This window comes from Chelonoidis abingdonii, chromosome 1, assembly GCF_003597395.2.
Source record: "Chelonoidis abingdonii isolate Lonesome George chromosome 1, CheloAbing_2.0, whole genome shotgun sequence".
Classification (NCBI taxonomy): domain Eukaryota; kingdom Metazoa; phylum Chordata; order Testudines; family Testudinidae; genus Chelonoidis; species Chelonoidis abingdonii.
This window is the reverse complement of record NC_133769.1, coordinates 270,603,366-270,631,286: the sequence shown is the minus strand read 5'-3', so window position 1 is coordinate 270,631,286 and position 27,921 is coordinate 270,603,366. Positions and strand designations below refer to the sequence as shown.

The 27,921-nt window shown below is 42.3% G+C and overlaps 1 protein-coding gene across 2 annotated transcripts in view; it reads right to left on the bottom strand.

Annotated features, from left to right (window-relative positions):
* Positions 1 to 25,401, bottom strand: part of TMTC4 (transmembrane O-mannosyltransferase targeting cadherins 4) — a 69,880-nt gene extending 44,479 nt beyond the window's left edge. Inside the window, exons 1-5 of one of the 2 annotated variants that reach the window (XR_012655000.1) lie at positions 25,309 to 25,392; positions 22,750 to 22,965; positions 15,897 to 16,012; positions 12,197 to 12,413; positions 9,039 to 9,126 (exon numbers count right to left, since the gene is read on the bottom strand). Coding sequence is in view for 1 of the 2 variants with exons in the window: in XM_032790277.2 (XP_032646168.1) it covers positions 9,039 to 9,126; positions 12,197 to 12,413; positions 15,897 to 16,012; positions 22,750 to 22,911 (583 nt within the window). In the remaining variant the exon portion in view is untranslated. Of the gene's footprint in view, positions 1 to 9,038; positions 9,127 to 12,196; positions 12,414 to 15,896; positions 16,013 to 22,749; positions 22,966 to 25,308 lie in introns of both variants that reach the window. The other variant, XM_032790277.2, reaches the window with a different exon arrangement.
* Positions 25,402 to 27,921: the final 2,520 nt, after the last annotated feature.

Here is a 27,921-nt window from a genome sequence, read left to right as displayed (position 1 = left end):
CAGTGGCACAGAATTCCCCAGGAGTAATTAACATTGTAACTGAGGGCTTGTCTACATTATCCGCGGGATCAACAGGCAGTGAACGATCCAGCGGGCAGTCAATTTATCGTGTCTAGGCCAGACATGATAAATCGACCACTGAGCACTCTCCCGTCACCTCAAGTACTCCACTAGGGAGAGAGGCACAGGCAGAGTCGATGGGGGAGTGTCAGCTGTCCACTAACTGCAGTGAAGACACCAAAGTAGCTCTAAGTACATTGACTTCAGCTACGTTATTCACATAGCTGAAGCTGCGTAACTTAGATTGAGCCCCCCCTTGTGTAGACCAGGCCTCAATGTCATAGAGCTCCTGACTCTGCTGCAGGCCCTGTTTCTTGACTATAGCCCCCTCCACTTCCCCCCTGCGGGCCTTGGGACCTGTTTTCTTCAATCAGGCGCAGTGAAAAGCATGCAGGTCAGGGTCGTGGATGTGTTCCCCGAATTCCCACAAGCATTCATCTGAGCCATATCCCTTCCCAGTCAATTAATTACTGAAGCCTTCACCATAGTCAGTGACCGTCCAAAATTTGCCATACTGTATATTGTTCCTACTCTTCACTGGTTATCGATGGGGTAGGGCTGTGAAAGGCATTTGCAGTACGTGGTTTTAACAGGGAGATATGGAACAGTCCTTGAAAGGATTCCAATAGCTGTAGCCTGAAGGTTACTGGATTAATCTGTTCCATAATCTGAAAGGGCTCTCAAGTACTGGTGGTCCAGCTTCGTAGACAGGTGAGTAGATCTAACGTTCTGGGCAGACAGCCAGCCCTTATGCCCTACTGAGAAGCTAGGGCCTGGCTGACAGGTCTGCTGCAGACCCTGATCCCTGACACCACCCAGATAGTCTCAGCCAAACAGAAAGGACTTTGTTTGTATACTATCTGTATTTCAAATAAACATAAAAACAAGTCAAATTCATCTTTGGGGTAACTATGCTAAAGGTTTTGGATGAGTGAACCCAGGGATGCATTTGGCTTAGTACGTACCCCACTGAAGGGTTATTCCAGTCCAGCATGGAAATATAGACTTAGGAAACTGAACAACTCTGCTTACTTGAGAGGAAGGATGATCTTATGATTAAGGCATTTGACTAGGACTCAGGATATTGAGTTCAAAGCTCCCAGTTCTGCCACAGGGCTCCTGTTGTGACTCTTGATCTCTGTGTGCCTTGATTTCCTATATGTAAAATGGGGGTATAATACTTCCTTTCTCCCACCCTTTGTCCAGGTTTCTGCTTTAAATTAAGATCTTTGGGACAGAGGCTCTTTCTACATGTAAATAGAACATCTCACATAAAATGGCCCAAATCCTGGGCTCTCCGAGTGCTATTGTAATATGATGAATATGGAACATGCAAAATTAAAAGCCTCAAGATGAGTAATTTCATGGTTGAGTATCTACTACTACAAAGAAAGTTTTCAAATTGATAGCCACAATGGAACAAGATTATTCTTCTCCATCCTTCTATCCTCATCACATACATATGAGGGCAAAATTTCCACATGAAGTAAGATAAAGCTCATGTTTCTCCTGAGCATGGATGTGTGCTCCTATTGTGTTGTAATGCCAGAGGCCAAGGGAAAACCAGCTCAAGTTTCCAGCTCGAATTGCCATAGTCCCAAATAGATGCTAACATCACACCTATTTTACATTTGCTTTTACTTTTTTTTTTTTGCTCTCTTATACACACAAGAAGCAGAGACTACTTCTTGGGCACACTTTGATTCTCAGAAGCCAGAATCATCTTCAGCATTCCAGGTACACCCTGGTTAAGTACAAGCACTCCTAGATGTTGAAAGTGCTCAGCATGAAAAGAGAAATAAAAATCAAGTTCCTCTCCTTTATAAATGCAATTCCAGTCCCTTTATTTCCTTTTGCTCTTTCAAAAGGACAGTACTGTACTGTAAGATTTAAATATATATTTTCTTGTGTTTTTCCTTGGGTCAATAATTTTTATTCTTCATGCAGAAGCGTCAGTAGTGAGCTAGGCTGGAAAAATGATCCAGAAGAAAGACACTTGGCAATGCCATCAATTAACTGTTGAACAGCATTCTGAAAATGTAAAACATTGTCAAGTATAAGCGCTAATTATTATAAGATACACACATACCAACCAAGGTAATCAATTTAATGAAGCACATTCCCTTAACATTGCATTGCTTCCCACTAAGATCTTCTGTCAGAAAAGGAAACCAACCTTTGGCTGGCACCTGTACCTAGTTGAAAGCAGTACATATTGCAAGTGGGCATAGTGCCACACTAATAGATGGGTACAATTGTAAATAAGCCAAAGAAACAAAGTGTGCATTAAATTCCTGTTAAAAAAGCTGGAAATCAATGCAGTGTTTTGTTCCTTTACATAAAGAGATCTTAATACTGCTGCTTCTTAGAACAAAAATAAGGGCGAGAGTCCGGGTGACTGAATGACCAACCCACATGAGCTGGAGAAAAATCACTATGGGATGGTCATCCATTGATTGCTGTGGTGGGTGAACATTTCTATGTAATTCTCCATACACCAGATGCTCCACACTGTGGAATTAATTGAGCCTAGGCTTTTCTACTGCAACTGATGGACAGCATGGATTTTAAGGTGACAGCATGGGTGTTTTTGAGGGGACATATCGCAGCACTTAAGAAAGCAAAGTTAACTTCTATTTTGGAGAGACCTCACATTTATTATTATGGTTCAACAAGAGAAAAAAAGTTAAGCAGTGTCCTGAACCAATAAGCCACTCTCAGGTTTTGGGCTGGCCAACCAGACAAGGAAGAAAGAGCAGGGGTTCTCAAACTGGGGGTCGTGACACCTCAGGGGATCACGAGCTGTCAGCCTCCAACCCCAAGCCCCACTTCACCTCCAGCACTTATAATAGTGTTAAATATAAAAAGAAGTGTTTTAATTTATAAAGCACTCAGAGGCTTGCTGTGTGAAAAGGGTCACCAATATAAAACATGGGGAACCACTAATCTAGAGTGCATAACCCAGCTACATAAAACAACCCACAGCCCTCTGGTTACCATGTGTAGTTTCCTTCTTTCCTTCCTCAAGAAAAGACCTGTCCATTTTCAATCTCCATTACACAAGTTTCAGCTGACTGATTTAGGCTACTTCCCCTTCAGCTTGAGAGACCCGAGGTAAGAACTCACTGGTCCAAAGAGACCAGGTTAGTATCTGCAATTGGAATTTAACTTCACATATTTCCTAAGACCAAGACCTCTTCATTCATCTCCAGTTCTTTGGCTCCATCTAGCACTATTGTTCAGTTCAGCTACATATTCTCTTAGGACATCTACACTTCGAGCTGGGGGTGGGGGGTGATTTCCAGCTCAAGCAGACACTCACATGCGCTAAAGGGAGGTGGGGATGCGCAGGGGGGGGGATAGCTCAGTGGTTTGAGCATTGGCCTGCTAAACCTAGGGTTGTGAGTTCAATCCTTGAGGGGGCCACTTAGGGATCTGGGGCAAAAATCAATACTTGGTCCTGCTAGTGAAAGCAGGGAGCTGGAATCAATGACCTTTTGAGGTCCCTTCCAGTTCTAGGAGATAGGTATATCTCCAATTAATTATTTTATTATTAAAAATAGAATGTAGCCACAGCAGTACGAGCTGTGGGAGGGGCTAGCTGCCCCCATCATGTACCCATCCAGGACCCTGCATGCGTGCTCAGTGCAGCTAACCTGCTCTGCTGCCACAGCTACGCTCTCTTGTTAGCACGCTAGTGTGATGAGCGCTTCTCGAGTGGGACTTGCACCTCCAGCTCAGAGTATAGACATACCCTTAGTGATGAAACTAGGACAGGAAATGCCATGGCCTTTTGAGGTCCTAAATGACCATGTATCCCAAGAATCCCTAATCGAAGTATATAAATGTAAACTGCTCTACAAAGGGATCACTCCATCTATCACTAAGGCTACGATTTAGTCCTGGGTATTTTTAGTAAAAGTCATGTTCAGGTCATGGGCAATAAACAAAAATTCAGGGCCCATGCCCTATCCAGGGCTTGTACTATAAATACCCCTGATTAAATCTTAGTTGGGGGGGTGCACACTTCTCTGGGGGGCTGAATGGGGCCTGCTGCTTGGGGCAGGGGGAGAGACAGGGACAGCGGCACCAGCTGCCAGGGACCATTGAGCAGCGGCTTCTCCAACTGCCGCCAGAGCCACCCAACCGCTGCTGCTCTGGCTACTCCCGGGGCCGCTGCTGGGAGCCACTGAGCTGCAGCTACTCCCACCACCCCGGCTGTTGCTTGGGTGGTCCCTGGGGCCAGCCCTAAGGTCAGCCACACCGCCGCTGCAGATGTCACAGAGGTTGCGGAAAGTCATGGAATCTGTGACAGATATGGAGCCCTATCTATCATTCACCTATAACCATGTCAGGGGAGAAATGCGCCACTCATTTCATACTACACAGAAAAGCTACGCATTTTAGACAGGAAGAGGAGAAATAAAACAGGGCTGAGATTTTCAAAATTAGCCATGCACATAGGAGACACCTGATGTGCAGACACGAACTGAACACACACCTCTCTGAAAAATCAGGCCCTAAGAGTTTAATGGCAAAAGAACAGTCATCTGCCAACTGCAAAACAGCTAACAGAAACAGTTCACAAAGTCTGCTTCAATACTATAACGGTAATCTTCATGTAGAACAGATGAATATTTCCAGTCTAAACAAAATAGGAGCAGTAGAACCACGCAAATGCACATCACTCTACTTTACTTTGAATGTTATACCACATTAAAGACAGCAAGAGGTGGATGGAAAAGAATATTAACCAGAAACTTTAAACTCTGAATAAAAAGCAAAAGCAGAACAAAGTCACTTTTAGCATGTGCACACTATAGGAATGAAGAGTATGATCATTTGGTTAATATCTTGGCCAAATATTGTTCACTTGCAGTGAATCTCAAGTTAATATCATCCCACATCACACAATTATTGCAAATCCACAGAGCAAAACACCCACGACAGCATTGATTACAGGGCTGAGGACAAAGCAAGGCAGGATGAACATTACAGATCTCTTTATTAATTCTCCTAAGTACAGCGTATTAAAATTCAACCAACAAAGTCAATAATTTACAACTGTCTTAGAGGATCTAGTATATCCTAACAGTTGTCAGCTCTTGCTTTTTCCAAAAGCCAGAGCAGATTTTCAGTCCCAAATAAATGTGTTTTAAAATAGAGGGAGAGAATGAGAAAATGGATTAGTAGCCATGCAAATATAATATTTTCTGGAGGAGTTCTAATGACATCAAATACTGTGAAAAGGGAGTGAGAGAAATTTAGACCCGGGACACACAAGACATAATTATATCCTGTATCTTGATGCATTTTTCTTAAATGTAATACAAAAGACTCCAGTTAAACCAGAGTCTCTCTCTCCAACAATGCAGACAAGTCACAAGTAAACCAAACTAGACAAGCGTGCTAGAATATAACAAACTGCAAAAAACATTCTTCTCTCCTGAAAGTTTTCCAGGTTGACAACTTCTCCTGCTTTCCTGCTCCCCCTCTGGACCTTTTCAGGCCTGACTCCCAAAAATGTAAAAAAGACATCTTATTGCTTAACAGGTCTGTTCTTTCTAAATATTCAGTCATGTGTGCTTACCTTGGAGACAAAAAGATGTTTTTATGGATTTTTACCCCTGCATGCCCTGCAGAACCACCACAGTTAAGGGGACATCTATACTGCAGCTAGTGGTGTCATCTGCAGTTCAGCTGCAGCACTAGCTGTACGCTAGCTCTCTCTTAAAAAAAGAAGCGAGGACACTGCAGTGGATGCTAAAGCGCTGGCTGCACAAGTGTGCCTGACCCCCAGGGTACACACTCACTTGTGCAGCTGGCATATCAGCAGAATTGTTCGGACTCTGAAAAGTGTGAAAACCCACTAAGGCAATAGGTCCACAAGTATCAGCGAGGGCCTAACTGGGTCATCTTTATTACTGGCAAAGGTGTGTGGAAAGAAGGAATCCAGCTTGAGTCTAAGGAGGCTGAGTTTGTAGGGATATTTGGTGGGGAGGAGTAGAACCCACATCTTTTTCCTTACAAAAAACTATGTTTGTTCTGAAAGTCAGTCAAACACCAATGCATACAGTGGCATTTTACAGTCACTTTTCAGACTAGAACTCCGCTTTAAGAGCAGAACCAGCCTGTGCCAACATGTGTGTAACCTGGAGGTGAGAGCACCCTCGTGCACCTGTGCTCCTCCTGCCAACTTCCATGCGGCCTCCTACTGCTTTCCGCAGTATCTCACTACATCTTTAACAAATATTCCCTCATTTATGACTCCCCAGACTGAATCTGTGATATATGAGCTGAGGCAGTTACGAAAGGCTCCTAGGAGAAGGCAACTGAAATCAGATTTTGGGAGAGCCATGAGCAGAAAGCTTGGATACAATTCTTGAGCATGAAGAAAGCCTCAGTTGCTTTCCCCAAACAGTGCCAAAGGTGGTGTGGTGAGGGCCATTATGAACTTTGGGAGAGCTGAATTGGCCTGGAAGATAAAAGGCAGGCGGATTGGGCTTTCCTTGATAAACCGGCTTAATAAAGAATAACTATATCTGTTAACGTTGAATATTCTTAGAAGGTCACTAGTATTGATGTAATGCCACATCCATCCCACACAACACATTGTTTTAAGTACTCTATAGGAGTCTGCTAAAAGCACAAGAGTCAGCATTTTCAAAGATTAGCACCATGCCCACCACAAGACATTGCTTCAGAAACCAGACTTCCCATCTCAAGGGACAATGATGAGGTTAAGGAAAGATGAGACTGTTTCTTTCATGGAATTTTTCTCCAGCTTTATGGTACTACTGACAGGAGAAAGAAAAAGTAAAGACAGTTGTCTGCAAATTCATCGTTTCCAATAGATTGTCCAAGCAGTACCCTGTATATCCTCTACATAATGAAGGGTTCCCCCACTACATCGCTGGCCAGAGGTTTCTGCACAAGGTGGCTAATAAAGTAACCAAGGCTTCTTAAAACAGCCTGGCTAGTCTTTTTGTATTGCACAAATATTCAGAATACGTAAGATCAGACCCTAAACATTCTTTTCAATAATTTTCAGTCTACTCATCATAGTAAAATTGTTATTTTAAAGTCTCCAAGAGTCATGCTAATTTTTTGTTCGTGTGTTCTTCTAGTGGCGTTCTACCTCTGCCACATATCTACCAGCATCAACAAACTGGCAAACAAGTCCATATAGGGTCTTATTGCATGCAAAAAGTTGTCTTTAATTTATTTGATTTAGTACAGAGTGATTGCAGGGAAATATAGAATATAGAATCACATAAATGTAGATCTAGAAGGGACTTCGAGAGGTCATCTACCCCATCCCCCCACACGGAGGCAGGATTAAGTATACTTAGACGATCCCTGACAGGTATTTAACTTTTTCTTAAAAACCTCCAATGACCTTTCCTGATACAAATATGTAGGGAGAGAAGTAAATAGAAAATACAAGATGGTGTCTGGACTATTCATTGTGAGCGTGATGGTGTAGAGTTTCTTGATTAAGCTCAGTTTAGTTGGCATAGTCACTAGCTACACAAACATTTAGAAGTGAACAGCAGCCATTAAAAATCATTTAAGTGGCCAGTAGGCTATCATATCTTAGAGAAGTATTATAACAAAGTTCTTCTACCACAGAACTCACAGAACCACTAAATAGGACCTTAACCCCACCCACATTTCTGGCAGAGGCACATTAAGATTCTATAGCCAGATTTTCAATGCTCTGTACACATATGTACAACTTCATGATCAGACACCTCTGTTAAATAGGGCCCCAAGATATTTTCTCAAAGCAAAGTATCTGTACCACCAAATTACTTCCAGATCAAATACCACAGCAGAGCTCACTTGGAAGAGTCTCTGAAAGGTCTATGCATGTTAAAATAATACAGGTGCTGTGAACTAAAGCCTATGGGCCAAATTCAGTACACCTTAAACATGTTATGAGCTTGCTGAAACCTTGTTCTAAGTTGAGTTAAACTCTTGAGATTGCAGGGTGCATTTGCACCCATCAATTAACATTACTGTAATGATATATTAATCACAAACCTGCAGCTAAGAAAAAAGGGTTATATGAACCTGCCCAGGAATCCTGGATTGTGAGAGAACAGGGAGTTTTGCTGAGTATTGTTTTGTGTAAGGCGAGAGTATACGTGAGAGAGAAGGCAAAACAGGACCAGAAAGAGAGAGGGAGAGCGTGAGCGAGCACCTGAAGAAATCCAAGGTGAAGCCTGTAAGCATGGTATGACCCCAAGAGTAGTAGTTGTCGTCTGGATCAGAGTGCTGGCTGACAATAAGCTTAGGTCCATAAGTTAAGAAACTCTCTCCTTTTGCCTTTGTCTCCTCCTGCATTTGGACAAGCAGGATTTGTTTATTTATAAGGCATGTATAAATGTTGCATCAAAAAAACCAGACTCCATCATCCACCTTTTCTCCCAAATGGAACATTTCCAGGACTCTGAACCTTAGTTAGCTACTTGGGTCAAAAAGGGGGTAAATGAACAAGCACTTCTACTGAATTCAGAGGGACTAGTCACATAAGTAAAGTGAGCAGGACTTGGCTGTATATTAAAATACAAGTAGGGCTTATAAAGTTCATTCCTGTGTAAACAATCCCAGCATAATGTTGACAAGCATGCCAAAAAGATTAAAATTGGAAAGTAGGCCTGTCAATTTATATCCAGAGATATATCGGTTTAAACTGATTTATTCCTTTATGTTCATAAAAAATAAGCCATTACAAAATAAATCTTTTACATAAAATGTGTCACTAATGTAATGCACAACAGGAGTCAGGTAATAGAGTTTCTTCCATGTCCTCTAGTGGCATATACTTGTTAAAATAGATCTTCTGTATTTCCTGATAATTTAAACAGCAGTAAAAATAGCTCATGTCAAGCTGATGGTTTAGTTTACTGTACTTTATAGAGGCTGTGAATAAAAATAATAAATTACACAAAAGAGGCAAACATAATGCTTACTTTCTCTAAAGACTTTACAGTAGCCAAGGAAAGACAACAAAAAGAACAGGGCACACAGCAGGTCTGCTCTGCCAACAATCCCTGCAACCTTTGAAAAAAGAAAAAGAAAAAAGGATTTACTTTGTTTTTTCTTTAAAAAATATTTTTGATATGTGAGGAAACATAGAAATATAATTCACTGAAAATATGAAACGGACATAAAATTTTGTGTCACTTCCATTTCTGTAAATTGTTTTAATAAACTTTATAAGACCATGGGCATTTTCCCTGATTTTGGAAGAATATTTGTTTGTTGACAGAAGACACCTCCCCCACTTGCCTCACTGGAGTTCTCTAGTCTTCTCTTGGGCAAAGCACAGGGTTCAGAATGAAATGCAGACTTTGGAGCAAGGCTGTACTACTCTGAAATGAGTAAACTGCATCAATTAAATAGAATTTTCAAGAGCTGAAAGGTCTAGTGGTTTGAGTGCAGGACCAGGGGACTAATCGAAAGCCCACTAAGTCAATGGAAAGATCTCTCCGATTTCAAACGAGCTTTCAATTTAGGCCTTTGGGAAAGAAACTGCTGAATTCTAATTCCAGATCTGAAAGAACCCCTGTGTGGCTTTGGATAAACCACTTAACCTCTGCCTCAGTTTCTCTACCTGTAAATTAAGGATAATAGTATTTCTCTACCTCATAAGCGTGTTGTGAGGATTAACTCAATGACTGTAATGTGCTTTGAAGGTGAAAGTCAAAGTGCTGTTCTGCTTCAGGAACTGTTATCAGCTAATGACGTAACAGAAATAAACATCAATGTGTTACAGCAAAGGGCCTGGTCCTCTAACACCTACTGTCTTATTGACTTCAACAGCACTCCTTGAGTGAGACAGAGGCACAGGATCAGGCCCACAGCCTCTGGTCTCAAGGCAACACACAGTTTTAATTTTACAATCAAACTAGCTATCAAAGTTCCATGCAATAGGTAATATTTTAATCACTTGTGTTTAAACAGGAAGGATTCAACACATTTTTTGTTTTTTTAAAAGACAAAACTATATAGCAGAAGTACTTACCTGATACTCAGAAAAATCATACTGACATAAAAAATGTTATCTTCAGACATTACCAAGACTAAACTTTTCAATATCCATTTTACACATGAAAGCTTTAAAACTCCTTGGTTTTGAACATATCAAAAATCAAAACAGGAAACTGACAAACTCTTCACAGTTATCATGTGTCAAAACATCCCATATAATTTCAGAGACGGGTTGTCATGATTTCAAAGCAACTGAATTTTCAGCCTCCTGGGAGGTGCTATTTGAGGGGTGAGAAACACATGCATCTATGTGCTGGAAGCACACAATGTCTTGATTGTTACAGTTAAAAATAATGAGTGTAAAAGATTTATAATTCATTGTTTAGCAGATTAAGTACATCTGTGCACCATCTGATCTTAGAAAAGGTATGTTTATTTTCAGCATGCTAGGTTCTTCTTTCCAAAATATAAACAAATTTTATAGTTCCCAATCCTGCAAGCTCATATACACAAACAGACCCCCTGAGCCTATGCAGATTAGCTTGCAGAATTGGGGCCTTAGTAACATTTAGAGCCCAATTTAAACAAATGTGTAATAGTTTACATCATCAAAGACTAGGTAGTAATTCTATTGTTCAGGATGCACTAAGATTTCACAGATTCCCAGGTGCACAGAAGCTGCGCTCTCCACCACTTTTTTGCCCTACATCTGGTCTTTGGGACAGCCAAGAGCACTCTTCACCCTCACGTAACTTTACACCGGTAGCCATGGTTCTCTAGATTGCCGAAATGCAGAATGCTCTGGTCACACCCCTTACTAAGGATGGGGGACAGGAAAGCCTGATGTAGAGCTCTGTACATAAGGATCCCCCTGCACAACAGCAATTCCCCAACAGGCTGTTTAAAATATAGCTGTCCCTTTCTTTTTCACCATCAGCATTGTGCAAAAGGGATGGAGCAGGGCCAAGGATCTGGCTCAAGTGGTGGAGTAAATCCCTTTGCTATGTATGGAAAATAATGTGTACCAAACTTAAGAGCACTTACTTCTAGGGCACAGACTGAACGTTAGAATTAAAACTCTTTAATAATTTACAAAGGAAAGGCAGTTAAAATGCCTCCTGTTGGATTATGAATATTCATGAATTTTAAGGTCAGAAGGTACCATTTGTGATTATCTGATCTGACCTTTGGCCTAACACAGGCGATAGGACTTCCTTGAATTAATTCCTCCTTAAGTCCAATAACTACTGTTGAACTAAAAAGCCTATCTTTTAGGAAAAAACATCCAGTTTTTAATTAAAATATTCCCATTAACAGAGAATCTAACACAACTCTTGGTTAATTGTTTCGAAGGTTACTGACCCTCGCAGTTAAAAATGTGCACTTTAGTTCAGTCTGAATTTATCTAGCTTCAACTTTCAGCCACTGGACTTTGTTATTCCTTTTTCTGCTAGATTAAAGTGGCCACTATCAAATTTTTGTTTTGTATTTTTATTGCAGACTAATCAAGTCAGTTCCTTAACCTTCACTTTGTTAAACTAAATAGATTGAGGCTCTTGTGTCTATTGCCATATGACTTGTTCTCCAGTCCTTTAATCACTAGCATGGCTCACTTCAGAACCCTCTCTAATTTATCAACATCTTTTTTGAACTGCAAGCACCAGAACTGGATACTGTGTTCCAGGAGTTGCTGCACCAATGCCAAACACAGAGGCCATATAACCTCCCTGCTCCTAGCTGAGACTCCACTTTATGTAAAGCAAAGAAAGGAATTAACAGTGATTAAGCCGTGGCATGCAGTTTATTCATGCCTCTCCTCTACTGTTCATGAGATAGCATGTCCAGCAATGTGTTCTTTATCTACTAACTAAAGATGGATGGCCTGAAAGAATAGTGTTTATCTATTGTACTTAACCTTTTTTGCCCTAAATAGTGACTTGTTCTGAAGAATCACTAACTTGCGGGCATATTAAATGATTCTCAATGTAATACATGCAAAGCTGTAACAATAGATACTCTGGGTAGTAATGACAGATACAGTGTGCAACTTATAGGAATGTTCTAGGATTAATTAGCGTTGGTCAGGAACTTTGGAGCTATAAAACATTACACAAAGATCTAAGTATTAGGTACTTACACATTCAGTATGCACTGGATGCACTGCAAACAGTGAAGCAGCTAGAAGAGATGCTTTTGGAGCAAGGTTTAGCCTTCTTCCTTTACTGCTGTATTGCAGCCCACCCAATAATATCGAGAAGACATCAACCATTAATACAGAGATAGCACAATGCAGTATTATATTGATGACATGGAAACCCACTGGGTGAAAACCTCCAGCAAAAAGGTAATTAATTCTACATAAAAACAAAAACATTGAGATTAAGAGTCAGAGGCGAGCTTGGAGACACACAAAGTAAAACTAAACACTCCTGAAGAAAGAGTAGCAGCCATTGCACAAGAAGCTTAATATTAAAAGTACATTTAAAATAATATCTAACACACCCAACTTACCATGGTTCTATCTCCAAGCATCCCTGTAGGCTCCTAGCCTGCAGCTACCAGGCCCTGATCCTTTCCCAGACAGAGGATTTCCCTACAGAACAACACCCATACCCTCACACCAGTGCCAATTTGCACCACCACCGCCTTTACAAGATCCCAAATGGGAAACAGCGACTGTGGCTGCTTCTCAGTTGGTGCCATAACTTTAAAGTTGTATGTTCTAGTAGTGCTCTGGGATGCAACCCTACGTAAAATTAGAAAGTTGGAGAGTCCTGCAGACAAGCAGCCCAATCTCCTGGAGGGCATCTTTGAACTTCAGAGATAGTGTGTGCACATGAATGTTCCTGGGGATGCAAGCAGGAAGGATGGTGTAATATGAGAGACTGTTCTTTCAGATTATACACCTCTACCCCGATATAATGCAACCTGATATAACACAAATTCGGATATAACGCGGTAAAGCAGTGCTCCAGAGGGACAGGGCTGTACACTCTGGCGGATCAAAGTAAGTTTGATATAACACGGTTTCACCCATAACGCGGTAAGATTTTTTGGCTCCTGAGGACAGCGTTATATCAGGGTAGAGGTGTACCTTAAAATAAATGTTTAAAAAAAAACTCCACATCACTCACACATTGAGGTCCTAACTTACTTGCATAGACACTAAAGATCCCATGAAGCTTTCAGTTAAAAAAAAAAAAAGAAAAAAGATTTGTCACAGGATCCTTGGCCAAAATTTTTCCAGTGTGTATGGCCTACTCACTGCCGGGTTTTCACTCTCCACTCCAGTGGTGGCTGCATTTCAGTGGTGCTCTATACATACAGTTAAATGATGTACTTTGGGATTTTGCACAAGGAAAAGGCACAACATAAATTATTCTTTAAAGGGTGTATGTAGATTCTTTTGGAGACCGGGAATGGGAGTGCGGGTGGAAAGAGGTCAGGAAAGTAGGCTGGAGAGGTGAGAGAGAGGGAATTAGTACTGGTCAGGCTGTTTGGATAAAGGTTCAGTGTAGGAGCTTATTCTGGGTAGGACAGCTGAAGGGGAAAAAGTGTACCACAATTTTCTGTATAATACAAGCAATATGCTAAAAACATACAGAAATGTAATTCAGATAATGGATTTCACCTACTATGTCTAGCCAACCTGCATCTGGCTTAAGTGGAGCTCATTATGATGATCTAACCTGTTATAAATGTGTACTACACAGAAATGCAAAGTCTTAAGGGAGTTAGGGAAGGCCAATTTCTTCCTTGAGGAAATAGCATTTTACTGGCTACCTCCACGTGTTTATCTACGGTTTCAGATTTTTAAATACTCGTGCGTACGTTTTAGGTTTAAATTAACCAGGGTGTTACTTGAGTCAGAATGAGCCTCGGAGGACGCAAGAGGAAAGGAATCATTTTATAATGTATGTTTTATGCAATATATGGAAGCCTGTAATAGGCATTTCAAACACCCAGACATTTACATTATTTATATTTGTATTACAGTGGTGCCTAGACTGGACCCCACAGTTCATGGTCACAGCCCATCCTTGACCATGCAGGGGAGGAAAGGGAAGTAAGGTCACATGCAGACCCTTCTCTCACCATTACAGCTGGAGTCACAAATTGAGCAGGGGAATACTTGCCCAATACTCCCTGCTGAGAACAAGTGGGTGGAGAGGAGTCCTGGATCTGCCCCCTTTACTCACCAAGGGGAGTGGCTGGCCAACCTCACAGCATGCAGTAAGCAGCTCCATGACAAGGGTGAAGTTACTTATTCCTTTCCCAGGCAAATGGGGAGCATGGATGGAACTCAGTCTCCCTGGTCTGCTTCTATGACAGTGCAACTACATCCACCCCCCGCCCCATCCCCACGTAGACTGTAAACTGTGAACTTCTACAGTCTAGCCATTGTGAGAAAGTCCCATGGCCCTTGCCCCAAAGAGCCTACAACCTAAATGGACAAGAACAAGGCTGGATGTGGAAACAGAGGGACAAAGAAGCAAAGCGACTTGCCCAAGATCACTTTGCAAGTCAGTGGCAGAGCAGGGAAAAGAATCCAGTTCTACTGACGCCCAGACCTGTGCTCTATTCACTGAACCACGCTGCCTACAGTACAGCTATTATAAGAAAGCAAAAATATCTGTACAAAAATACATTAATACATAACAGGAAAGTACACCTCTACCCTGATATAACGCTGTCCTCGGGAGCCAAAAAATCTTACCATATTATAGGTGAAACTGCGTTATATCGAACTTGCTTTGATCCACCAAAGTGTGTAGTCCCGCCCCACCGGAGCGCTGCTTTAACGCGTTATATCCAAATTTGTGTTATATCTGAGGACATTATATCAGGGTAGAGGTGTATATTAAAACTGTACCTGAGGCGGGACGGGGTGAGTAGTTAAAAAACTAACTGTCAAGCTGAGGTTAGAGTAGATGGGCAGAGATCAAAATGCAACTGAACCCCAGGAAAATGAGAATAGAGCCCATTTTTGTTTAGTTTTATACTTATCTCGCTGCATTTTAGCACCTAGATTAGAAGCTACTATTATTGATGTTCTATATGTACTTAAGATAGACTGATAAACACAAAACTGGGCACTTAGCTTTGTTTCATTTTTTAATCTATGTACACATCAACCAGGATGTATACAGTTCAGTCTACTTCCATCAAAGGGTTCTGGTGACATGAATAAATTTCTCTAGCTACATTCTTTCTGTTTAATATCACAGCACCTCTTGCCATAGGAAAAAGAAAGGAAGAAGAAATTGAGCGAAAGGGAGAAAACTGGTTTAGATCATAAAAGGGTCTTCAGACCTTAAACCGATAATTTGTGGAAGCTGCTCAGACATTACAGTGATTAAAGAGAAAAAAAGACAATTACAGAATCTGAGGCGGGGATACTTTTCTTGGTATATTAAATGTGACTTGGGGGTAAATTTAAGTAGGAGGTATTATATAATTTATATTATATAAACAATTATGAATAATGTTCTCATCTATCCAGGCTCCACTTTTCTTCCTACTGGGCAGAATTTACCCTTATACAGAGCACCAACACAAGGTCTATGCATCAATTAAATCCCTTACGCTGGCCCTCTGCATAAGGGTGAATTTCACCCTTTGGTTCCAAACCTGCAACAAGCTGTGGGACATGGGAGATCGCCTGCATGGAGCTTATTGCACGCTCAAGTCTTTGGAGTTAAGGTAGTAGCTGTACTGCAAATAAGTTGCAGCAGAGATTTCACTTCCCTCAAAGTCTCTTATTTTCCAAAACAAAAAGTCAGTCAAACAAAATAAACCTCCAAACACAGTACTATGGGCACGGCACCAGGTCTCACCTGAAAGTCAGGACAGTAAGTGGTCGATATGATTTGTGGCTGGTATTGCTGCTGAGTTTGCCACCCCAAAAGTCATGATGCCACAGGTCACCAAGCGGAGTTTCTGCTCTGAGGTCCTGAAAGAACACACGTTTAGCACCACATTGTTAACATTTCAGTTTAGTTAAAGCAGTTGGAAAGAGAACAGTTACATACAAAGCAAATGGGCACCACCATGACCATATTTTACAGACAACACTTTCTATCAAGTCTTTTAGTGACTGGCTACTGAAACCTGATCAATAGTTCCAAGCCTTTTCAATACCCTCTTGTATTCCTTTAATTATTGTGGACTAGATTCTCATATGGCATAAATCAGCATATTTTCATGAATTTCAATGGAGCTATGCTGATTTCCACCAGTTGATGTTCTGACCCAACAGCTCTCGTGTAAAATGTATTAAAAATATCTATTTTTGTAAAATATCTTATTTTAGAGCTAGGATCTTTGGAAATAGAAACACCACAAGCTGTTGCAAATTTCCATTTTTCCACTAGCACCAGTAGGAGAACCATTAATGAAAGCAAGAAAGATATACAGCAAAGACTAAAGATGGCAACCAGCGATTAGCTCTTTTTAAAATCCTGTTGGGTGGCTTCCTCAATTTTCACATAACACACTCAACTAGCACTCTTTGCTTCTGACATATCAAACCTATCAGCAAGTTCCTCTATGTACCGCTCTACAAGAAGATTCATAGTAATAGTTAGGAAAGGAATTTCTTAGGTACCATCATGAAGGAAAAATAAAATCATACTTTTAAAAAACAATTACGAAATGGAAGTGCACAGTTTGCTTAATCTCATAACTAAGGTGATAAGGAAGTAATTTTGATTATTTCAGCTGTAAATGGTTCCATAGGAGACTATGTGAAAATCTGAAGAACACATATGGATATAAAGGCAGCCCTTGAAAAATATGTTTTTATATATAGATATATCTACACAGCCTCTGAGAAATTTCTGTGCGGCAGCACAGCATGCTTCATATTCATCAATAATTGAAGCTGCTCTGCTGAGAAGGCCACCTTACCTCCACCGAGCTCCCATACCTCTCCTCCACACACACACAGCATGCCAAATTCTGCTCTGATTTATGTTAGTGGAACCTCATGGGGTATCAATGAAAGCAAAATGTGCCCTTAGTTTGATCTAAAACCATGAGAGCACCTAAGAGTGAGATATCACTACCAAAAGAATAAGTTCAACAGGAGAACTGGTACTATGGGTGCAATCAATTATAGCTTACCTTATTTCCCAGTCAACTAACGCAGTAGTAAAAAATCCAAACCAAACAAGCCAAAAAACCCAAAACTCCGTAACTCCACCATCGCCACATGAAGCCAAGTACTATAATTTCTAAGGGTTATTAAACCATACAGAGGGCCAAGTTTAACACTGAATTCAGCAGGGATGTATAGGCTGCAACTCCATTGCATTCCTATACCTGAGAAAAAGGATGTTCATGTGATTAAGACACTGGATATGGACTTTAGAGACCTGAGTTCAATTCTCAGTTCTTCTATAGACTTCCTCCATGATCCGCTACAAGCCACTTACATCTTGATTTTCCATTCCATTGCAATTGTTTGCTATTAACTTGTCAGTATATAGAACGTGCAAAGCTATCAGAAAGTCTAATATTTCTTAAAATATAAAGCATTACAAATTGAATACCATCTCTTATGTCAAGATTGTAACAACAAGAGGTATGAAATACATTTGTTGTGTGCTAACAGATTTTTAACCACCATAAGAAACAGTACTCAACATCGTTACGTTCATAAAACAGAACGCGAACTATTAAAAAATAAAGTCTTGCATGGTCTCTAAGTGCTGCAGCTAGGAAACAGTCTGCACAATTTTATCCGAGTTCATTTTTTATCTTCAGTAGGAAACAAGCAGACAAAGCAAAATACCCAGAAACACCTTTCAATTCAATTCCACTTACTTATGACCTGAATTCTCCAGAGCTAAGAAGTGGTGAACTTGATCACCAAGCACTGAAAGTTTGGAGAAAGCTACATAAAATAGTTTGTTCACCTTCACGGGATTACACACACACACAAAAAAAGGAACTGTTTGCTTTTCCTTAACTGTAAGAACTTTACACCTATTTGAAAAGTTATGTATGATTTTCTCCACTGGAACAGAAAGCGGATACCTAGGAATCCCTAAATATTTGATTAGCAGCAGCCTATTCACAGTAGGGTGCAGTACTTGAAGAAGGGTCAGTTCTTCCACATAATGGTTCACAGAAAAGATGCATTGTATCTGAAATTCCTGCTAATCCAATGATTTGTTTTGCCAAAAAAATAAATAAAGACAAATCATTGTTGTGCACCAGTAAAAATGTGGTTTTAAATGATAAGGAAGCATCTGGAAAACTGCCTTGAACACCAATAAAATCCAATAACTGAATGCGCCATGATACGGTAGGCATGGGGCCAACTAACAACATATATTTCATTAAAACAGGAAAGTGGGGGAAGGACTAGCAAGTTAACAAAAAGGTCACAGTGTGGTCCCTAAGAAAACACTGGCAAAGCAAGGCTCAGTGGATCCACAGAATGCCTTCATCAGCTGTATTTCACATGAAAAATAAAATATGGCATGCAGTACCTTGCTTGATAAAACCAGCTTTTATTATGGTACTTTCCCTCCCCATCAATTCATAACCCTTCATCTCTACATGTTTGGTACTGATTTAATATTTCTACATATTTATCTAGCCCCTTTATTAAAAAGTCTCAGTAGCACCAAAATCTCATTCAATTTCTAAAGGAATGTGTCAAGATTTAGATAAGGAAATAAATTAAATCTTCATATTTTCAAATGCAAGCTGAATAAGTAAGAATGAGGTTATTTAAGTAATTGATTTAGTTTCTTGTCCTTGCCCGCAGCCAGAATTTTAGCACAGCTTTTTTATTTGTGTGCGTGCATGTTGATAAACAAACAATAACATTTGCCAGGTAAACGTGGAGAGAACTGGAGGAAGATTACAAGCGTGGAAATTGCATTGAAACAAACTACATCCACCATTGCCTTGGTTTAAATGTCAGTGTCATGGTATAATTCCCCACTCTGAACCTTAGCATCCAAAAGATGGGGTACCAGCATGAATTCCTCTAAGCTTAATTACCAGCTTAGAACCTGTAGCGCTGCCACCAACCAGGAATTCCAGTGCCTGGTACACTCTGCCTCGTCCCCCCAAAACCTTGCCCGGGAACCCAAAGACCAGATCTCTGGACTAACACAAGGAAGTAACCTTTCCCCTGTTGCCATCTCCCAGCTTCCCCTCTCTGGGTACCCTGGCAAGATATGTGAGTCAAACTCCTGAATCAAAAACAGATGCAGGAAAATTCAACCTTCCTCCTTCCTCTCTCTCACCCCCCAAGACTCTCCCTCGAGAGAGAAAGTAAAAATACCAACCACAGAGCAGAAAATAAACTTTCTCGACCACACACACATCAATGGTAACCCAGACCCAGTCCCCCTGCGCGTCCTCACCAGAAAGAAACAAAACCAGCTCCAGGTACCTTCACTTTAACGAAAAGCTTTAATTAAAGAGAGAAAAACAGTAAAAAGTTATTCTATTACATCTAGATGATTAGGTACAGGGTTTTTCAGCTATAACCACTGGGAATGCCCTCAGCCAAGATAACAAATACAAATATTAAACTAATCTACCAAGCCAAATTGCACATTTAGCAAATTAAAGCAAAACAAATAAGTCTAATTCACCTTATCTACCTAATCGAAGGGGTAGCTGGTGTTAGTCTGAATCTGTAAAGCAGAGCAGGAACTGTGGGCACCTTTTAGACTAACAGCCGTTCGGATAATGAGCTTTCGTGGTGTATACCGACTTCACCACGCCGAAAGCTCATGATTCCCGACAACATCATGTAGCTGATAACGGTGCCACAAGAATTTCATCTGCGACTTTACTTAACTCTATAGTATCACTATTCTGACTTGTAAGAGCCATGATATCAGGAGAGCATTGAGCAGAGAAACCTGGTTGCATGTCTGGTCACTCTCAGAACCCAGAGAGAACCACCACCAAATTCTAACAGCACACACAAAGCCTTCCCTCCCTCAAGATTTGAAAGTATCCTGTCCCCTGATTGGTCCTCTGGTTAGGTGACAGCCAGGCTTCCTGAACTTGATAACCCTTTACAGTTAAAAAAGATATAAAGTACTTTTGTTCTATTAACTTCTACTATCTGTTTATGACAGTCAGTTTAAGAAAATGAAATTGCATTGTTATCCTTCAAATACATCTCCTGGGAAGATCTGGTTCTGCAAGTTTGTATTGCATTTGTAAAATGACACTTCTATAATCTTTGTATGCATTTACATTGCAATTTGGCAGACATTCCCCCCGCCCCAACATTCTTCTAGCTTAGGGTATGGCTGACTTACTCAAGTACACTACAAATTTATTTGAGCAATGATAATTTGGTGGGATGCTGAAATGCAAATTACAGTAGCTACCTTTATACTTTCTGTTGTGAAAAAAATACTGTAGATCGGGGTAGGAGATCTATGGCACGCGTGTCGAAGGCAGCACGCAAGCTGATTTTCAGTGGCACTCACACTGCCCGGGACCTGGCCACCGGTCTGGAGGGCCCTGCATTTTAATTTAATTTTAAATGAAGCTTATTAAACATTTTAAAAACCTTATTTACTTTACAGACAACAATAGTTTAGTTATGTATTAGAGACTTATAGAAAGAGAGCTTCTAAAAAAGTTAATGTATTACTGGCACGCAAAACCTTAAAACAGAGTGAATAAATGAAGACTCGACACACCACTTCTGAAAGGTTGCCGACCTCTGCTTTAGATTATATTTTTTCCAGAAGGTTTTTCGGCTACTACTATGGTAATTTTCTCTTCATTCTTTTGGTGTTAAGAGAGTACGGTATCTGTATCTATTCCTTTTCTTTTTGCTTCTATGTGCCTCTCTTACCACCTCCATCACTCATACCTCCTAGATCAGACTAGGACCATTTGAATAAGGCCAGGCCCCACCCAAGGGCCCACTCTTGGAAGTTATTACATGTCCCATAGGAGGTATCTCAGGAACTGAGGACACTCAATATCTTGTAGGACCACATCTTAAACCATCTATTTTAGGAGTTATACTTTAAAATCGTGTAGCTTGAAAACTGGCTAAGCAATGATTGGCAAAATAGTTTTTCAAAAAACAAGATTCACAGTGCATTAAAGACTTTTAAAAAAAACAAATACTTTCTTAATATTATTTTCTACTCAAACAATTGTTGTAGCTGTCACAGGACTGTTACAAGCGAGATGGTCCACAAGACTCTCTCTCTGTTAGGCTGGAGTTTACCTTATGAAAAACCTTGAGAACTCTTGCTGAGTGAAACTCACCATCAGCCCATCCTGCAAACAACTTCTGCACAAGAGTAACCATATCCACTTGGCTTCCATCCATCACTCATTTGGAGTCAGTGAAAAGTCTCCCACAGACTTCAGTGGGTATTAGACTGGATCTTAACAATCATAATTTGAATTCACTGAAGTCTATGGTAAAACTCCTAGGACCAGATCCACAAAGGTATTTAGGCTCTCAAAATGGTGGTTAGGCACTTAAGTCCAACATTATAGTTACCAGTGAGATCCTCAAAACCCCACTGATCTACTGCCTAACCCTGGAAGTGTTGAAATTCCCTAGGTGCCTAAGTTTGTCAGTAAAGTCCCTTAGGCACCTAAATTTTTGCTAGTGAGTATCCAGAAAAAAGCCTCAATCCTGATGATGCCTAACTGGTCAGTCCCCTAGTCCATATGTAAACCCTGGTGGAATTCTCAGACTAGGTGTTCCCCCACCTAACTCATATGTGGGGACCTATCCAGTAGGCCTGCTCAGAGCACACCTAGCAGATTTGGTCAAAAAAGGACAGCTGGGAGAGAGCAAGTCAGGATTTTTTTGGAGCTGTGCATGTGTCTCCTTATACCCAATAGCCCAGTCGTTAGAGTACTCACCTGACGTGGGAGACTCAGGTTTGAATCCCACTCGTCCTGATTTGGAACAGAGTCTTGAACCCAGATCTCCCACATTGTAGGTGAGTAACCTAATCACAAGGATATTGGCAATAACGGGCTGGAGGGCTCTCATCCCCGGATTTTTCCACAAGCAAGGACTGACCTGACTTGGTATCTAATTGCAGGACAGGGTTCACGTCTGTGAATCCTGAGCAGAGGAAAGCACCTCCCTCCAATCCTGTGTTAAGAGACCTAACCATTTTCGAGGGGCGAGATTAAGCCCTGCCACTCTCCTTGGCGTTCTCTACTGGCTCGTTTAGGTGACTCCCTGCTCAGCTTGCTGGTTTCTGTGAATCTCTTCCTTAGGTTCCTCTCTCCATACAATGCAAGGGGAGCCTGGATGCCTAACTTAATTAATGCCACTGGGTGCCTAAATCCCCCCTGTGAATCTAACCCCCAATGACTTTAATGGGAATAAGACTGGTCTATAAATAATCTCATGTATACATATCCATGTGCACAAGTGTTTTCAGGATCAGGCCCAAACATTGTGCAAATGTAGCCAATTTCATCCTCAGTACACAGGTGAGCAGTAATGCATAGTTTTTGTGCATTAGCTACATAAGTAGTTGCTTACTTTTTAAAGTCTTTGCAGAGACAAATTATCTTTTTAAGGGAGAGGGGGGTAAAGGAGAAATTCAACCCCAAATTCTTATTTCGCAAGGGTCAAGGCCTAATTAAGTTGGTAGTATCAGTTTAAATTAATTTTTTTCTATTACAATTTAAGTCAGAATAAACACAAACCTTATTATTGATGATAGCTTCTGAGTCATCAAAGACAAAATCTCCATCGTAGCTGTTAGCAAAACACATGCAGGAAATGAGTCCAACAATAATTTTAGCCCAATAAGAGGGAAGCATAAACCATGATATTTCATGATCCAAATTAAATTCTGATTGTGCCATTCTGTGAAATGCTTGTTTCGAGTGTGGTGCTCCAGCATTATGTTGGCTGCAAAGCTGAAAAAAAAAATGCAATGTACAATTACATTTAAACACCATTAGCTTTGCTTAAAGAAATTAAAATCATGCCTAGGAAAACATGACATTTTACACAAGCGAGATGTAATTCTGAAAACCACTAAGGTAAAAAGGAAAAATTTTAAAAATGTTATTAAAACCTCTTTGAACATAACTTTATATTTCATATTTTAAAAAAGTAGAAAAGCATGGTTGACTATGGTCTGAGCATAGAGTTGAGTTATAATCCTGACTCTGACACATGCTACCTCGAAAGCCTTGGGCAAGTCACTCTACTTTTTGGACTAAGTTTCCTTGTTTTTCAAATACGGATACCACCACCTATTTCATAAACACATGCCTTGCGAGGATTAGTAAAGTTCTTTGAGGATGATGAATTCCAGTTAGGGCACAATAAACCCAAATACAACTGCACTGATGCAACATGAAGGGCCTAAGTTTGCAAGGACTCCACCTGTGGAACTCACAGGGACTTCAACAGGAAACACATGCATAGAGTTCTTCGAAAACGAGGCCCTACAACTGGTATTCAAAAAGGCACAGTTGAGAATAGGGTTGTCAGTTTGGGTTGGATGGATTCCTGGAAGTTTCATCACATGACAATCTTCAATTCCTGGAGACTCCAGGACAATCCTCGAGGATTGGCAACTCTTGTCAAGAAGCACAAATTTAAGATTCCAACTGCAAAGTTCACTAGGTCATGCAGTACATCATGCATATTTTATAATACACATCTTACTAACAGACAGATAATAGGCACATATCAAATATATATTTAATAAGGAAAAAACAGTAAGTACATGTTGCAACCCAGCTTTATTAATGCTGTTAAAACCTTAAGTTTTGCATTTCTTGACTTTATGATGTTAATTTGTGGAACCTAAGTAGTGGGTTTTTGCATTCGATCTCCTAGTTTTATTTATTTATTTTAAAAAGGAAAAAGTCCAGAGTTTTTTGTCTTGTGCAGTTTACCAGCTCTACTGGCTTGGCAAACAGAACTGATAAAGTTCCTTGCTCTGTAGCCGTTCAGCTTGCAGAGCTTGTCAATATCACCAGTGGAACTCATATAAGTTCCTTGAACAGCCTACACATTCCTAACCTGTGTAGGTACATGTGCGTGTGTGCACACACACGCTCCTGAGGTGTGCCCCTTAAGCCCTCTATTGTGGTACCCAATTCTGTTGAGATACAGGTGTGGCATGGTATGGAAAGAAAGGAAAAAATTCAGAAGCAGCTATCTAGCAGAGCAGAACTGTTAAAACACTCAAGCATGTTCCCTGAATATGGGGAAGAAACAATTATATGCATCATAGATGTTTTGTTTGTTTAAACAGGACCCACTGTGTGCTTGACGCCAGGGGATCATACCACCTGGGCTCTGACAACACCCGCTCCCTTTCTGGTACAGTCAGAGTGCATATTTACATTTCACTGCTGTGTGGTGTGGCACAGGACCTAATGAAATATCATTCTGGGGGGATCCTTTACATGTAGAAGGAAAGTTGCATATTTACACGCAACACCACATTCCACTAGCTGGCAGCGTCTCTAAACATACTGCTAGCGCTCAAGACTCCATTGTAACAGGAACAAATTACTTTGATATTTGTGAATTAATGAGGCTGTGCCGTCTCAGATGGAATCAGTTGTTTATGCAGGTAAAGAAAACCAGGGAGTGTAGTCCGCCTGCATGAGAGCGCTTCTCCCATTGTACAGACGATGATACCCACACACGGTCCCGCTATAAGAATACAGCTGGCCACCAGCATTGTTTGGGGAATCAAGAAACTTGATCCTTCCTAGTTTCCATTCCAGAGCGGGGAAAGGGAGACGCAGAGAGCTCGCCCGCTGGAGCTTGTACTCGCAGAAAGGAGAAGGGCTGCTCTGCTGGGGAAGGCGGCAACAGGGGAGTGGGAGAAGGGTGGGATGAGACCGGTGCAGAGAGCGCTACTAGCAAGTACAGGAAGCTTTGGCCACACACACGTTTTCAGAGCTGTAGCCGCGGCGGCTCCGTCTTTCTTTTGTCCTAGGAGCAGCAGCACATGAATGACACGCGATGTAGCGTGGTTCGCAGCGCTGGCGAGGTTTCCGTGCTGCCTCCGCCGCCCACTGCTGCAGCAGTCAGGAGCCAAACCCATCCCCTACCTGACGAGGAACAGAGCCACCCCCCGGCCCCTGACCTGGCTCAGCCTCATGCCCCAGGCCAGCCACCTACCGGGTGCACAGAACACGCGCCCCCCTGAGCAGCCCCGGTCCCTGCGGGCGGCACGCGGGGCAGGCGCGACCGCCCGGCCCTGCACCGGGAGCCCCGCAGAGCTTTACCTGCAAGGAGACGGAGACAGAGCCGCATCTCCCACCTTGCTGCGAAACTCTGCCCACTCCGCGCGCCCGGGCGCCGCCGCCGGAGCCGCTGGGGCGGGGGAGGGGCCGCCGCGGCGTCTGCCCCTGAAAACATCCTCGCTGCCCATTGGCCCTCGGCCTGTCCCCACCCCTCCTTCGCCCCGCCCCGCCCCGGCAGCCTCCCGCGCCCATTGGTGGCTGCCGCCGTGACGCGGCGCGGAGCGAGCAGGGGAGGCCCGGAGCTAGCCGAGCTGGCTCGTGTCCGGCTGCGGGCGCAGGGAAGAGGGGGAGCTGCGCTGAGCCACACCCCTCTGCTCTACACGCAAAGCAGGGGAGATGCGGTCGCCCAGCCGGCATTGCGCAGGCCCACAAGGCTGCTGCCTTCTGGTTTGCAGATTGCTCCTCATTCACAAAAACCTTTGTCTGGGAGGCACAGCGTGTGTCGCTGCCTTTGCTCTTGTGTGTGCCGAGCTGTGCAGCTGACGTGCACGCTGGAAGGACTGTCCTGTCACTGATCTGCTTTCCCTCCCGCTCTGCTTTATTATTGATCACTCTAATTTGTTTTATATTGGGATTACAGTAATGCCCACACAGGAGAAGGCCTTTCCCCCAAGGAGTTTACAATCTGAAATTGAAAGGTTTAAAATAGCATCTGTTTATTTCTCTTTTGCTTCACACCGCACCTCTCCTCTTGGAAATAAGTTTTTTTTCCGAATCATTACACACACTGATCCTGGGAAAGACGATGTTATAAACCCATTGCAATAATAATATAGAAAGTTGCTACAAGAGCCAGTTCTAGGAGCAAGTGATCAGAGTGATTGCCCTGGCCTGGGCACCAGCTTCTACGGAGTGCCATATTACTGTGCCACTTTCCCCAGCCCAAAAAATGCTTCAGGGTGGTGAGGAAACCAAAGCAGATAATGTTACCAGAAAATTCTTTATCAAAGAGGGAAGCAATCTTTATAAAGGACTGCCTCCCCAGCTTCTATCTCCTGAATTGGTATCTAATCACCTCTAGTGATTCTCTAAAGGAAATAGACCAGAGATAATTAGGGTACAAATAAAACAAGGGCTTTATTTATAAAACAACTGGATGGTTAACACCCTCAGAAGCATAACGCCTAGACCCCAAACTAACCAAATGTGGGATACAAGGATATGAAATAAACTGTCTACTTCACCACTCTGCACAAAACTCATAAGGATCTGAACAGGAACCAGAGAGCCACACAAAGCCATATGGGACCAACAGGACAGGAGCTACCCAGAGACCAACAAAACAGGAACCACGGGGAGGCCAACAGGAACAAGGTAGGTGTCAGGAGCAGGAACCAGCATGATCTTCTGTCTTCTTGATGGAACTGAAACATGAGCACGGGCTGCCACGCAGGCAGACAGCGCCCTGTGCAGGGCTCAGAGTTGCCAGGCAGATCTTACTTGTGACCTTTCCTGCCGAAGTCTTCCCGGCAACGTGCCTGTTTTTTGTTTTTTTTTTGAGCAAATGTTTATTTTTTATTGGGATTAGTTTGGGAGCAAGTATTTAAAAAATCTTTGGGATCCACAGTATCTAACTATTTATTTCTCTTTCTGCTTCCCTCTCCACTTATCTGACTAGCTGACCTGTGGAACTCATTGCTACTGGATATTATTTAGACATATATCATTTCGATATATTTTCAGAATTTTAAAAGGTCTTGCTGGGCAGATTTCAAGGAAAGTGCGCCAACAAGGAGGAGAACCAATACAGAGGATAAGGAAAAACAAAATGGCAAAATAAACTGAACACTAAATGTGTGTAGGATTTGTTATTTTTTGTATAAGTCTGTGTATTTCTTGTGCTATTAAAACAGAGCAGTGATGTTTTAGAATTCTGTGTGGTCTGTGTTATGGATTACACCTCTCGTGTGCCCTGGAAGAGATAAACTGTAACCCAAAAGGCTCATGCCTTCAGGTGGGAGGGCTATGTTTAAGCTACATAGGAGGTATGAGGAGATCAGCACTGGTCCCAGGGGCTGGGCTGTTGGACTATGAGGTCTCCTTTCCCCAGGAGGGTGTGATAGAAAGAGGGTCTGCACCCTGAGATTGTGCCTTGGAACCCTAAGCCAGGGGCAGTGTCGACTCCAGGCACCAGCGTAGGAAGCAGGTACTGGAGGTGACCAATTCAAAGGGACGGCACATTCGAGTCTTCTGCAGCAATTCAGCAGCGGGTCCCTCATTCCCTCTCTTCTTCTTTGAGCTGTCGCCCAGGGCCGCCCGGGGTGGGGCAAGTGGGGCAATTTGCCCCAGGCCCCAGGATCCGCAGGGGTCCCCACAAGAATGGCTGAGGCTCCCTCTCCAGCCCCAGCCCGACCCGACCCCATCTCCGCCCCTCTCCCGGAGCCTCAGTGCATCCAGGAGCATCCCTGGACAGCTGCAGCGTGGCTCCGGTGGGGCCTGAGCCCCTCCCCCTCAGAGCCACGTGGTAAAGGGGCAAGGCGGAGCTCAGGGGCCCCACCGGAGCCACGCTGCTGCTGTCCAGGGAAGCTCCTGGATGTGCTGAGTCTCCAGGTGAGGGCGGAGCTGGGGGTAAGGGGCCGGGGCTGGGGGGGTTGG